Consider the following 14,266-nt stretch of genomic DNA (forward strand, 5'->3'; position numbering starts at 1 on the left):
TCTTCAATTCTTATGTGTGTATACTCCTTGGTGTCTAGTCATTAACTCGAATATGTGTGCTTGTGTTGTATAGGTAAAGTTTCTTAGTAGAAATCAATACACTTCTTATTGATTGGATTTTGTATGTTTGTGTTGTAATATGTTAAATTTTAAGTAGAAGTTATTCAAGATGTGATGGAGATCTTTCATACTCGTGTGGACAAATTTTTGTAGTCTTGTGTTAAATCTTAAAAGGAAAGATTGGGATAATTTAAATTTATTTGTATTGCATGTTTAAATATTGGAAACAAAACTTTGTGTATATTGTGAAAAGTTGTAAAACTTATCTATTGTGAAAAGATTTTTACCAAAATTTATCTCTTACAAGAAAGCTTCCCTTTCTAATTTGAAGAAAAGATTTTACTTTACATGTTATTCTATATTATATTTAAAAAATAAATTAAAATACTTAATCCTAATAATTCTCTTATAAGAAACCTTTCTATTCTAATTAATTTTATATTATATTATATAAAGAAAACTTCTAATAAATTATCATATAAATACATTCATCACAAAATTGTACACATTATTATTATTATTATTATTATTAAATACAAGAATGTGTTTATCATAAAAAAACATCCAAAATAACACATTTTCCTTAAAGAACATCCAAAAAAATAACACATTTTCCTTAAAGAACATCCAATTTCTGGCTACAAATGGTAGCCCCAAAAAAATACATTGATGCCAAAGAAATCATTATAAAATCTTGATAAATGTTATATACTGAACATGCCAATTGCCACTGCATAATTCTTTCACATGGGAATACAAGCTATAATATTATGCATTGCACCCAATACAAAGGGCTCTTTCTTCTGGAAATAGCATTCAATATAAAGGAAGGGCTCTAGGGGAAAAGAGTGGTAATCTATATAAACTCGAACCAGAGACCAAGTACTGGCAAATTATGAGCCCCTAACGAAACACTCTTAAAAAACAAGAATTGATGGGATGAGGACTGAAGCTAGCAGTCGACGCCACATTGCTGAAGAATTGGGCCATTGAACTTGGGCAAAAAGGGGTCGATCCGCACCCAGACAAGAGAAAACACAGAAGCCAAAAGAACTGACCACAATATAACAATGGTGGGGGTGCGGTTCTGCCTGCCGAGAAGACCCTTGAGGAATGGATACAAGTGAAGAATGACCCAGAAGGCAAAGAAGAGCTTCCCAAACAGAGGTCCCCATGAGCTGTAACTGTTGTTTATTGCATCTGATATGCCTGCCACCACGCTCACCAGATTCAGTATGAGCAGAGTAGTTGGGGGAATGAGCAGAGTGGTCCATTTGAATAGGTATAGCTCCCCAAATGCATCCCCTTCTTCGCTTCCCTTGGCTGTAACTGTGAAATTTGTGTCCACACCACCCAACACCTTCAGCAACCCTTGAAATACAGCAAACAGATGAGCTGAGACACCCCCAATCACCCAGAATTGTTCATTCCTCCAGAATTCCTCAATGCTCACTCCGCTCCATCTCAGCTCTAGAATTCCAGTAGCTATGATGGACATAAATAGCCCCACAAACCATACACTGGCAAGGTTGGTCAGCTGCAAAGCACAATTTTGTTTATAAAATTATTTCAGATAACAGTTCACTTGGTTTATGGATTAATCACACAAGTAGCTACACGTATGAGCAACACAAGATATTGAGCATGGTATATATAATGTGCAGGTACAGCTTACAAACCTACTAGTGTATATATTGTAGTGGATTCAGGATTGTTGGGCTCACCTTGTAGACCCACTTTGCTAAATTTTAGAGGCACTTGCTATGTTTAAAACATTCTTCGGAACGAGGGCTATAAATCCCAATAAACCCTAACAGTAACTTATCTCACTTTTTACAGGTATCGTCTTAGTTTTACAAGCTGCAGCTTACTCCCACAGTTTACTTTGTTTGGTCAGCCTAGTTTAATTGATGCTTTGCTCATGCAGTTGGTAGTTTATGATGGGGTCTGGACTTTTCTCTGGTACAGTTTGTTCAATAATGCTGGATATGCCATAGCAGTTACCCTGTATTTTTGTGTGTTGTATATTATTGCTCTACTTGAATAGTTTTCTTTTTTCCCTCATGTAGCTTAAAGTCCGTTGAGGTGTTATATTTTACACGATGTTATTTCTCTGCAATTTATTTTTCAATTTTTTATAACAAAGTAATTACCCTGCATTCATTTGTTTTCTACATTATCGCTCTTTCATGTAGTCTTCTTTTTCACTAGTCACAAGTTGTATTTTTCAAAATGTTATTTCTGTGCAAATTTTCGTTTTGTATGTCATCTCAATTACCCAGCAGTTTTGTGTTTTATACATAACTGTTCTCTTGTACTCCTTTTTTCCTCCTAGGAGTCTCTGTAAAATCACGCTTTTTTTCACAAATGGAGGTTGTCTATGGATAAAAACACAGGGCTGGAAATGATTGTCCTTTGCTTTTTCAAATCTTTGAATTTGTTTTGTTGGTCTTTTCCATGGAAATATGTGGGATTCCAATTTCACCTTTTGTTCTGTAGAAAATCTAATGTTTTTAGCAGAATTGAAAAAGTTTCAGATTTGCACGAGGTTATTTCCTGAATCTTTGACACGTTGCTCACTGAAATTTATGAACAGCTGGATATAATTTAAGAAAGTAATCCATTTGTGAATAATAAGAATAGCATCAATTAAAACTGTGATAGTGTCTGCATTGTTGGGAAGTTCTATTCGACAATAATTCATATGTGCAGTCTGTATGGGTTTTATACGGTCATTCTTTCTGAAGTAACATCATATTCTTAGGCAGGGAATGATCAGAGCGGGCAGAATTAAACTAGAAACACCCTGCATCATATACTTCAGAGCAACAAAATTGAACAATGCTCGTCTACATTATACCAGCTAAGCCTATTGGACTAATGAAGATTAATGATTGTAGTCATATGATTTCCTTCATGGAGTTAGATCTGAAATATATAGGAAATAACTCACACAATTGATACCAGAAGCTAAGCACAATAAGACTAATGATGTCATGATACACAGGGTAAAACGTTTTGCATAAATTCTACTCCAAACCATCGATATGACATGATCTCCCAAGTCTCCAAATGGTGTAACTAAAATCATTCTATTCCATCACTGCTCATCTATAATACTAGAAAGCTTATGTTTGACGTTTCTACATAAATGATGAATAAATGTGATTGAAAACATTTCAGTTACTACATACATACCGTGGGAATGATGAATTTTCCTGTGAGAAGACACACTGCTGGAAGTGTGCAGTAAGCCAAGAGTGGGATTGACGTTAGTGGGTACACAATTGTGTTGGTGTAGGCAAATCTTTCCAACCACTTAAGCTTTCCACCATAGCCATACCACAGAGGACAATGTCTACTCATCATAATCTCTACGGAACCTAATGCCCAACGGAGAACTTGGTGCAGACGATCTGATAGATTGATGGGGGCAGATCCCTTGAATGCTGGCCTAGTTGGCATGCAGTAAACAGAACGCCAGCCCCGGCAGTGCATTTTGAATCCTGTTAATATATCCTCTGTCACTGAACCATATATCCACCCAATCTGCACAAGAAAACAACAATTTGAGTAAATTATGTTTTGATAAATAAAAGCAGGGATTTTGAAAGGGCCCTGACCCTTGTAAAATTATGTTATGATGAATAGGTTTTGAGATTATAATTAGTTACCTCTTTTCCCCAATCTGTTTTCTCCTCATACATACAGCTAATCACGTGAATGGCTTCCTTAATAAGAGAAGTTGAATGTGCAGACTCTGGAACGCCACCTTTCTCCATTAGAGTGGAAGCAATGAAGACAGGAGACTGCCCAAATCTCTTTTCAAAGTTCTTCTGTGACATTAACGTTGAGTTTTCATGATCTTCATAGCCTACAAAACAATTTGCAGATCATCAACATTGTCCACATAAATTTAGTTTGAAAAGATGTAGTAAATTGACCGCCACTTTTGAAATATTAATGTCTTTCAACAATGGCTTCCACCTTGAGCTAAAATGCCATTTCTAGATATTATCCTCTCTTTCCTGGCAATTTGAGCCTCTTAATCTGAGCTAAAATGCCATTTCTAGATATTATCCTCTCTTTCCTGGCAATTTGGGCCTCTTAATCTGTTACTTGAACTCATCACTATCAACTATAACATCTAAGGTACAGATTTTGGGCGCCGTTGGAACAGAACCGAAGTGGGCATGGTGTTTATTCTATTATAAGGTTAGATTTCACCCTACTTTGAGTCCTCCATGTCAAAACATGGGGATAGGAAATGCTTAAGTCTATGGTTTGTCGATTCGTCATAGTTCTCATGTCACATACTACGCAATGGCTATTTTTAAACATAAATTTTTCCCAATGAAAATATGACAACAATTTACCACTTTTACATGACAGTTAGACCATTAAACCGTTTGATGTTTAGCACACAGACTACAAATTATCTCAATATATACTTGAAAACTGTAACTCCTCATTTGGCACAAACCTTTAAAACTTCTTAATCACAAATCGCAGCTTATGCTAACATTTACTAACCTTCTATTCCTTCTTCAATTTCTTCCAGGCTGAAAATGGGAGGACTTAATTCTGTTTTCTTAGATGATTTCTTCCTGCCAAATAATTTCCTTGACTTCTTTCCTGTTTTGCGAGACCCACCACAGCAGCAACAACACCAGGATGGCAAGCAATCGCATGTCATCTTTTTTGGCTTTTGAGAAACTGGAGGATCATACCCATATAGGGCTTGCCGATTGAAAACACATCCTGTACCTACATAGACAGGCCCTTGGATGCCATCTAAGCCCTTCATGTTGATCTACATTACCACAATACATTTAATCTTAAAGCCTTGTACTATTCTCTGTACAATTGTATCTCTAAATATAGAATTAAACAAATCTATAGATTAATTTGCATACTCACATCAAAGAAAACAGTATTTCTGTTTGCATATCGATCGTGACGATCAATACCATCAAATCTTTGAGGAAATTGAACATAGCACAGTTTCTTGCCCAGCTGAGGGTCCATGAGGAAACACATTGCCTCTCTTGCAGCCTTGCAGTTGTTGATGTAATGATCACAATCAAGATTCAGAATGAATGGGGCGTTTGTCAAAACTGCAGAAACTCGAACCTATGGCAAAGTCGGCAATTATATCCATGAGAATCATACCTGGAATCTTTAAAACTTGCAAGTGCTTATCACATAATGAAAAAAAGTAAAAACATTTAAAAAACCCAAAACTTAGAAGAATGGAGAAAGCCTTGAGAAATACCAAAGCGTTCATGGCACCGGCTTTCTTGTGGTGCTGGTAACCTGGCCTCTTTTCACGAGAAACGTAAACAATGCGAGGCAGTTCGTTACCCTCTACATCACGAGCTCCACCGTTCCCCAAAAATACCTGAGAAGCATCATATAACTTGATGACTGAGTAGGAAACTCTTTAGTGATAAATTGAAGATGAGAAACAAACCATTATGCTGCAATTAAGCACACCTGAATCATTCCGGGGTGGTCACGAGTGTTGTTCCCAGGCCATGGAGTTCCATCCTGCATAACCCATCCTTCGTCAGGGGTTTTTTGGGCCTTCGCCACCAGAGCATTTATTCTCACTTTGAACTCTTCATACTCTCGCTGCATATATTCAAATACTTTGAATTGAGTCCTCGGAAGTTAACACATTTCTTTCTTAAATCAGAATGAGTTATTACATAGGACCTTAAAAATATGTAATAGCATTAAATGCAGAAAATTTTATCATTTCTATTCATCTGTAATAGAGGAGACCGTTAAATTTGTCTATCTGATATTTTGAAAGAAAGGTCACAAGTTCAAATATTAAGAAGATATGGTATGTTGTTTCACATTAGAAACACAAGTTAGAATATAAACTAGGTGTCTCCTACATATTGAAAGTATGAGACAATCTCATATATTATTAGTCATACGTAAATATGTAAATCCGAAAATAGATCACCCAATATCATAGACTATAAAAAACTTCATTCCATTTCGATAATTAAGCAAAAAGTGTACAACCATTTGTTGATTCCTTTTATATTGGAAGAATCGATTGCGCCATCACTTTGAAGACTGTCAAGGAGGAGCCTATGAGTGTTATATAGAGAATGCCCAGGGCTAAGTGGGTCTGTTATACTTCGAGGTCAAACACACTGATACGTGCTGTTCATTCACACTAAAAGCTGTCAAGCCATTAGCGTAGCTAATAAAACTGGTAAGGTGGGTTTAGTGAGAATATATGGATCACGTGCATGAATGAACATTGCCACTCTGTGCAAACATGGCCCATTTGAAGAGCGTTGGTTAAGCTTCTTGGCATGTAATGTTGGTTGAGCTTTAAGCTTCCAGAGTTGGTAAGCAGAAAGCATTTGGGAAGCCCTAGTAATCATTTATTAGGTATTGGAAAAAATTTGGTCTGATTCATATATCCTTCATGAAAGTTAATACAGGACACTGTAGGATTGAACTTCTATCTTGTTGGAGACCAGCTTAGCAAATTACATAATTTATGCATATAATCTTTAATTACATTTATAATATGTTAATGTTACAAAAGCAAGCAAATAAAGAACAGTAACAGAAACTCACTTTCATTGCACGCCTTTCCTTCACAAAGCTTGGCTCGACCTTGTCTTTCAAGTAGTCAATTTTCTGAGAAAAGTAAAACTCTGGAGCCCGAGGCTCAATGTTGTGTTTTTTGCAGAAGGGAACCCATTTCCTAGCAAACTCCGAGGTTTCCGCCAATGAGTCAAACGTTAGCATGGACGCCCCATCATCTGAAACATAACAGGACACCTTATTTATAGGATAGTCCATCGATAGGATCGACAGAACAGTGTTTGCTGTGATCAGAGGTGGCTCTTTCAGCGGATCCACAGTACTCACAAACACATCCACAGGCGCAAGTTTGCAGGGTTCTCCCGCCCTCTCATATCTATCATTTCCAAAACAGATCATAACAAATAAATTCATTAAGCCATGATTTTACGGTATATTCAACAGTGAAATGATTTATTTTATGATTTATAAATGGTGTTTCACTTGTTACAATGAATGGTGCATGTAGCATTCATTACATTTAGGTGATGCATTTTTCGGTCCTACCATTCATAAACGGAATCTCAATGTATCATCATATAAAAGTCTAACTAATCAAGAATTGGTCCTACCATTCATAAACGGAATCTCAATGTATCATCATATAAAAATCTAACTAATCAAGAATTGATCAAATATAAGGTCGTTGTTTCAATACCTCATGGCTAATCTATCAAGATATGTCTCTCGCATGATAGGAAACCACTTGGGGAATTGATCAAGGATCCAGGAGAGGGCGAACCAAATCTCACATATAACAGAGATCAACCAGAGGGGATATGCATCTCTGGCAGGATTTGTCACTCGGTACCGAAAAAAGAATCCCAAAATCACCAAACGCAGTACAATCACAATTCTATAGGGATTGATTAGGCTCGATGGAATCGGCACCTTACGTGATAGAGGCTGCCGTGCCTCGGCCTCGGTCATCCTGATAATCATAACTTGCCATTAAATATACAGAGCAGCTTCTACAAATCTAAGGAAAAAAACAGTCTTCAAGGAAGAAACCCGATAAAATTTTACTCATAAAGTAGTTAAGAATGCACACAGCTAATTAACAACGGAGACCAAATTAGATATTACATTGACAAAAACAAAAGATGAATTGATAAATTCAATTCTCATGGAATGTAACAGAACATACATGTAATCATCTTCCTCGTCTGGATCAAAATCTCCATCCTTGATACCGCCTCCCTTCTTGTCATGTTTAGCTTTCCAATTGTCCACTCTCTCTTTCCATGCGAGCTCCTTGTTTGGATCAATTCCATTTCCATGAACTGCACATATTTTTTTTCAGTAAAAGGACTAGTATTGAGAACCCAATGCTATGAAATACACAGATGCTGTCGTTTCAAAGGGCAACATTACCACTGTGTGGATAACGTCGAAGACTTGCATTATCACCGTCGTAAACCGGAGGAACAGAAAATGCATAGTGATCTCCATTTTCCTGCAACAAACATTATGCATTTATGAAGTGGAGAGGCAAGTATGGCCTACGGAATTCTGCACGCCGTGGGTAACTGTAAATTATGTAATCATTTATGGGGATTCAATTATTTAGCTTTGAATAAACTAAACAATTTGATTATATAGATATCTGCATTTCTGTTTCTGTTTTTTGAACAAGTTAATTAGAACATGATGAGGAAGTCTAGATAAACAATCAAATGTGGTTTATTTAAAATTATATTAGTAATAAGTAGATCTTTGCTTAATTGGGTCAAACTCACTTAAGAATTGCATTTATCCTGATTATTTTAGCTTAAACAGCATGCTTTAAGTTTTGACTTACTTAGATGGTTTATCTGAAATTGCAGAACTAGGTGGATTCTTGTCTAGGTGATTCATATGAAATCATATTAAAAAGTGGATTCTGTTGGAAAAAACTAGTGTAATTTCATACAAAGCATCTAAATAAGTCAAAACTTAGAATGTGCTGTTTAAACTTATCTATATTTGTTCATTTGATTGCACTTTGAGAGTTTGAACTTTTGCAAATAGTATAATTAAGAAACATACCCTCATCCTTGCAAATTGTATTCAACCATTTGACTCAAAATTATACTATTAAATCTAAATGTATCATCTCCTTATTTCATACATTACGAAAACACTATATATTTGAAAAATAAAACTGTAATATTACCGAGCGTTTATCTATGGGGACAGCTGCAGGTGCTCCATTGTAGATACTCAGCGCCGTGCCAGCTTTCTCCATGCTAAACTCCTGCTCGAAGTCGTCCAATCCACCATCTTCATCATCATCTCCATCAACCCGAGGGCTTCCTGTTGCATTAATCACGACTGATTGAAGATACAGAATCCACCGAATGAATTAACTAAATACAGAATTAGTCGACGAACAGGTGATACCTTTCTGTCGCTTGTATCTAGTCTTGCATTGAGGACAGCGTTTATCACCATCCTTTCTCTCGTACTCATAACAGGGACGACATACAGGGAACCCACACTCATTGCACGCTACAAAGATAGTCCCATCCGGATTACGATCGATGATATCTCTGCAAATTTGGCATTCTGGCGTAGCTGTAAGCTTTATAGGATTTGGCTGCAAAACATTCAGCAAAAACAACTATATTTTCAGAATTTGAGATAAAATTATAGTTCTTATATTGCAACGTTATAAATTGAAATTGCAATGATAATATTGTGAAAATTATATATTTGTTATTTCATTGAAGAGGGGTTTTTTTTTTCAAATAATCAGGTGGTTAACTTCAGGTTTTTTAATGATAGAATTTGTTGGAAACAAGTCATGCTCGAATCAAAGATAGATTGATCATACAAAGGTCAGCAGTTCAATGGTAGAGCACTTCAGCAGTAAATGGGACATCATATATCCTATTCCTATCTGATTCTTGTAAATCTCAATATGATATCAGAGAGAGACCAGACTACCCCAAGCATTCTATAGAATGATTTAAGTGGTCCAACACTTAGAAACAAAGATGGACTTGTTTTAAAAGGCCAATAACTTAACAGTAGAGAACTCTAATAGCAAATGGAAGCTTATATATATTCAAATCCTAAAGGACCAATAGCTTAATGATAGAGCACTCTAATAGCAAATGGAAGGTCATATATTCAAATCTTAACTGAACAAGATCAGACTAAAAACTCCAAGCATTCTATAGAATGATTTTAGTGGGTATGTTGGAAACAAGACACATTTGAATTAACGATGGGCTTGTCCTAAAAGGACCAATAGCTTGATAATAGAGCACTCTAGTAATAAATAGAAAATTATATATTACAATCTTAACTGGCACATGAAAAACTCAATAGAACTCTACAAAAGAGTTAAACGAAGATTCAAAATACTGTACAAGATATTCAAATACATTCTAAACATTACAAATTATAAAAAACGTCCAACAATCACCTCGTCGTGCCCATGGAAGACATGCAATTCGTTTCTGTTAAAGGAACCTGCAACAAGACCTGCATTTGCCTCCATAATGCCCTCACACAAGCAGAACGAAGATCACTGGTTTTTATCAAGCCCGTTTTTCCATCGATTTGATCATGTTGCAGTGGATGTTTTTGCAATGAATGGTAATGGAAATGGCAACATTTAGCCTTTGCAATGGAAATGGCAACAACTTTGCTACCAACTGTAGGTTCTGCTGTCACAAGTTAAGGAGGGCCCGAATCAAATGAATGGTTACAACAAACGGGCATGTTGATTACAACTCACGTTGTATAACCAAAAAATGGGGATCTTGATTAAAATTTACGTTGTGTTATGAATTCATTCGGGTGATCAGCAAACTGGTTTTGTGTATTATTTGTGAAGTGGTCGTGTTGGGTATCGTGTAGTTGTCGTCTGTTGTGAGATCGCAGAGGTTTGAAGCCTTAGAAGTTAAGGTACAAGGAAAAAACAACGCATGATGGACTGTTTCAACAGCAAGCAACTGAAAAGGACCCCGCCTTCCTAACCAGATTTGGACTCGTTACTATTTTATAAGCTGAAGCACGTTGATAGTATGTTTCTACCAGATGGTAGGATGGTTTTGATATTTCTTTATCAATTTTTTATTGAACTTATGTGGGTATATCAGATTCCAGTATTCCGACGGATTGAGGGTTCTTTTTATTCAGTTTAGCGTTTGTTTTCATTAGTTTTGCATTGAGGCGGATCATTGTATCTCTCTTCAGCATATGGTGGGAGTGAGTTTGTTCCTATCGATTTATATTTCTTGAGGGCATTGTATGTGTTAGTATATATATATATATTTTTATGGAAGTTTGTTTACAAATTTGTATTTGGTATTCGATATAGGAGCACGAGAACTTCTTTGGCTAAGAGTCAAGGATTGAGGGATATCCATTCTGCCAAATTCATTCGGGGCACAATCCCAGCCTCATATCTTAAAATCTAGAGAATTTCTAGATAATTTGAAAATCTAATGCATATAAAAGTTTTTAAAAATGATAAACTTTTATTTCTTAATAACTTTTTTAAGTCAAATGTACTCAAACTTTTATAGTTATGATGGGATGTCAACTTTTGTTTAATGTTTTATAATTAAGAAATTATATCTTCTTGGAGAGAATTCTCTCCACACACACACACACAGAGGAACATAATGGAGATTGGTCATTTTTGGCGTCGTTGTCAGGGATGGTGCTACAGTTAAGGGTTTGCAAGTTTAGGATTGTTTTAGACAATTGTTTTATTTAAACTCCTTCATTTAGCATTAGGCATTAGGTCTTTGAATTTAAAAGCAAACAAGTGTAGGAAAGACAACTACAAGATTGGTATTTCTATTGCATGCACCGAGGAAGAGATGTTAGAGGAAGGTTTCTTCCCTACAACAATCGTGTAGGAGAATCATATGCTTCAATAGAGGAAGCAGAAAAGTCTGCAGTTATAACGAAGATCCATTTAGTGCTCATACAGATTCAACATCTCCTGATACAAATCAAGAAAGACCTACTCACCCGCAAAAAGAAGTACCAACCATGGGTGATGCTAATGCTACTGTAGAAAATCCTAACATACTGCTCACCTTTGCATTCCTAATTTCTAACCAAGAGAGAGGTACACAATTGAAGAATATACCTCCCAATGCCCTTCCTAATTTTTATGTTTTGGTCACCAAAGATCCTATTTCTATTTGAGTTCGATGTGCTTTATAGAAGCTATGATTATGTAACTGATGCTCACTATCTAAAGCTATTTTCAGCCACCTTGAAAGATTCAGCACTGAGATGATTCATGGGGCTAGGAAGTAATATTGTCACTACTTGGGCAGGTATGAAAGAGAAATTCTTATAAAAGTGTCAAGATTATTGTAGGGGTGGAAACACAAGGAAGGAAGACATCTTTAGGATGTCTCAAAGGGAATATGAGCCCCTAGAAGATTATATAGATAGATTTTAGTTCTATCTCAAGAAGTCTAAACATAATAGATTCGCCCTAGATTCTTTGAAATTTATATTTCTTAGGGGTGTGAATGATGAGTGCATTGATGCACTCAATCTAATGGGTGGAGGTGACATCACTCAAGTGACTTTTGATGATATGTGCAGGCTAGCAAGGAATTATTCCAAGTCCACTTTAAGAAAGGGCAAAGGTTCTAGGTTGCTTCCTAAGACAATCATAGGTGTCTCAAGGATAGAACTAAGCAACCTACTGTCCAATATGAAGGAAGATATAATAGGTCATCTCGCAACTCAATTGGACACTCTCCATCTTGAAAGGAAGGAAGAGGAAGTGGATGTTGCACTTGCAGAATACTGCCCTCATTGTAGACATAAACGACCCAACTATAGATGTAAAAAGCTTGCTACAATCTCAGAAGAAAAGATAGTCCGTTCAAACTTCCATGCAATAAAAGATGATGATGGACAAGTATTATACATAGGCCAAAGCAAGTCATGGCAGCCAAGACAAGGTATGTTGGTAGACCCATTATCTTTTAATCCTTCATTTCCTAGAATCTAGCAGAATGTTGTAAATTAGAATTCTTAGCCTTGGAATACAATGCAAAGTCAACCATGGCAAGGTAACTCATCAAACTAGATGCCTCAGCAAAATACTTGGCCACCTCAAAACCAAAATCCTGCTTTTAATCAATGGCAAAGTCCTTAAACTTCATGGTCTCAACCATGGCATGAGAATTGATAGTGACAACTACTTGTTGTCAATTACCCATAGCCACCATCTCAACAACCTGCTTTACTTCCTAATGCGTAACTACAACAACAAGCTACAATGCCTAACCCAACTCCACCTTCATTTCTTGCACCTACACCACCCAAGTTGCCTACTCAACCAACTCCTAATCCTAATAATAAGCCTCCTCAACAAGCTTATTCAAGTGAGCTAGTGCAATACCTAACTTACACATTGGAAGTGAGTGATGTGCATTTACATTTAGGAAAGACTCTCACTAGTCCTACTCTACCACAAATCACTAAAGTATCTAATGATGCACCAATTTCTACTCAAGAAGTTTTGGGCAAGACTCAACTACCAGAGGAAAACCTTTGTAAACATCCATCTTTTCCTAAGAGGTTGCCCATTTAGAAAAGTCCAATTGCAGGGCAAGTGCAAGGTAATGAGTCACAAATTCACGAAAGTCTGCGCATTGGAAAACACGCTCTTATAAACGGGGGCCCGTTTATGCTTCGGGCTCCCCAGCTGAAAGGTAACGGGGGCCTGAAGCAAAAATAAACGGGCCCCCGTTTCTAAATCGCATTTTTCCTTTTTTTTCCACAAGTCGCCCTTGTTTGAAAATGGGGGCCCGTTTTGTGGAAGTTGATTCCACAACCCACCACTTGGCTCGGGATTAGGCCCGGGATAGGCCTGGGATGGCCACACCTGAGACATGGACCTGCAAATTCAAATCTCCTTGAATGAAAGCACAAATATGAACTTCTGAAATAATTTACGTGCCTCTAATTAGAGAATTTTTATACGAAATTAAAACCCATTTCAGATTATACTGTCTAGATTCTAAATATGTAAATTCATTTAAAAATTGATTATTTTAACTATTTTTCATTTAATTTATACTAAATCGGGTCCATAAATTTGAAATATTAACTAATTTTGTTAATTTAATAACTTTTTTATTTTAAAGAATTTTGGAAAAAAAATTATACGTCATCAATCTACACAAAATTTTTTTGTATTTTAAACAAAAAAAATCAAAAAATGTTAAGTTTACATCAAATTATGTGGGTCGTACACGTCAAATTTTTAAAAAGATAATTACGGCCATTAAAAAATTAATTAAAAAAAATATATTTGAAAAAAAAATACAGAAAAATATGCTCATCAATCTTCAATGTGTTACAAACCATTTTCCAAAACGGTTTGAGAAAATAATTTTAATTGTGTCAAAAAGTGTGGGTTGTACACATGCATGGTATGGTCCTGAAATAGGCATTTTTAAAACATAGTCTTCAGAACTCCATTCAAAAAGTTATTTTTTATTATGTGGGTATTAAAATAAATGACATATTTTGGAAAGTACACTCAGAGGGATATCTTTTATATTACTGACTTTTTCCAAGATTTAATCTCTAAGTGTTTCAAAATTTAAGC

The 14,266-nt window shown here is 36.0% G+C and overlaps 1 protein-coding gene across 1 annotated transcript; it reads right to left on the reverse strand.

Annotated features, from left to right (window-relative positions):
• Positions 1–649: 649 nt before the first annotated feature.
• Positions 650–10,268, reverse strand: LOC131069741 (cellulose synthase A catalytic subunit 7 [UDP-forming]-like). The gene is made up of 14 exons (XM_058005280.2): positions 10,091–10,268; positions 9,061–9,256; positions 8,834–8,973; positions 8,053–8,134; positions 7,826–7,961; positions 7,337–7,609; positions 6,670–7,015; positions 5,557–5,694; positions 5,336–5,461; positions 4,981–5,193; positions 4,594–4,873; positions 3,735–3,934; positions 3,259–3,609; positions 650–1,597 (listed from the first exon to the last, which is right to left on the reverse strand). The coding sequence occupies exons 1-14, from the start codon at positions 10,163–10,165 to the stop codon at positions 1,013–1,015; spliced, it is 3,141 nt and encodes a 1,046-aa protein (XP_057861263.2). The 5' UTR covers positions 10,166–10,268; the 3' UTR covers positions 650–1,012.
• Between the last annotated feature and the right edge of the window lie 3,998 nt (positions 10,269–14,266).

Source organism: Cryptomeria japonica, chromosome 11 (genome assembly GCF_030272615.1).
Source record: "Cryptomeria japonica chromosome 11, Sugi_1.0, whole genome shotgun sequence".
Classification (NCBI taxonomy): Eukaryota; Viridiplantae; Streptophyta; class Pinopsida; order Cupressales; family Cupressaceae; genus Cryptomeria; species Cryptomeria japonica.